General features: G+C 37.5%; 1 protein-coding gene across 1 annotated transcript in view; it reads left to right on the top strand.

Moving 5' to 3' along the window:
- The window catches only part of aass (aminoadipate-semialdehyde synthase), a 28,591-nt gene that overhangs the window by 23,545 nt on the left and 4,302 nt on the right, over positions 1-744 (top strand). Inside the window, 1 exon segment of the mRNA XM_035664463.1 lies at positions 173-288. Coding sequence (XP_035520356.1) covers positions 173-288 — 116 coding nt within the window.

Below are 744 nucleotides of genomic sequence, written 5' to 3'. Positions count from 1 at the left end.
AATATTTGTTAGTTATGATCAGGACTAAAGTTGGTTAAAGAGTCTGTCCTGTGCTGAGAGTTGAAGAATTGCTTTAGAAGTTCTCGGATTAAGAATAATAAAAAGCGTTTTGTGATAATATTATAGAAGTATGAAGGACCCAAAAAGAGAATCTGTTCTCTCCTCTCTACAGAAAGAGCTTCTCTGCAAGCATTTGGGATTGTCCTCTTCTATCTCCCATGATGCCTTTGAAGAAGCCGTATACGAACGCATCGGAAAGGACGACTTCGGGATGGATAGCCTGAGATGGTGAGAGACTAAAACACTATTAAGGTTTAAAGTTTTCTGATTGGCCGGCAAACTATGTAACAGATAGAAAGGTTTCAAAAGGAAAATTCAGTAGCTACATGAGAGGGTGTTCTTTAAGCTATTCTGTCCAGTAAGTTTAAAGAACTCGTCTGTTGTTTTTTGCTCTATTTTGTAGAAACTGCAATGTTTTTTTTTTTTTTTTTGTATGGTAAAACCGATTACAAAGTTAGATTCTGGTCTTCACTCCGTTTTGACCACGTATGTAGGTAGTTTTTCTCTATAGCTAAATTTCCAGTTCATGAAAGCTGTACAGGGGATGAATTTTTACATAACTGACCCATTGAAATTACATTAATGCTTAAAGTTGTACATAATTAAGAGTTTGGCCACATTGGGTGACAAGTGGGTGCCCCAGCTCCAGCCACGCTCCTTCTATTTGCCCATTTTTGGATTAGC

Source organism: Morone saxatilis, unplaced genomic scaffold (assembly GCF_004916995.1).
Source record: "Morone saxatilis isolate NCDOM2014 unplaced genomic scaffold, NCSU_SB_2.0 Contig2, whole genome shotgun sequence".
Taxonomy (NCBI): Eukaryota; Metazoa; Chordata; class Actinopteri; family Moronidae; genus Morone; species Morone saxatilis.
The sequence above is the reverse complement of the archived record's forward strand: the minus strand, read 5'-3'. Positions and strand labels throughout refer to the sequence as shown.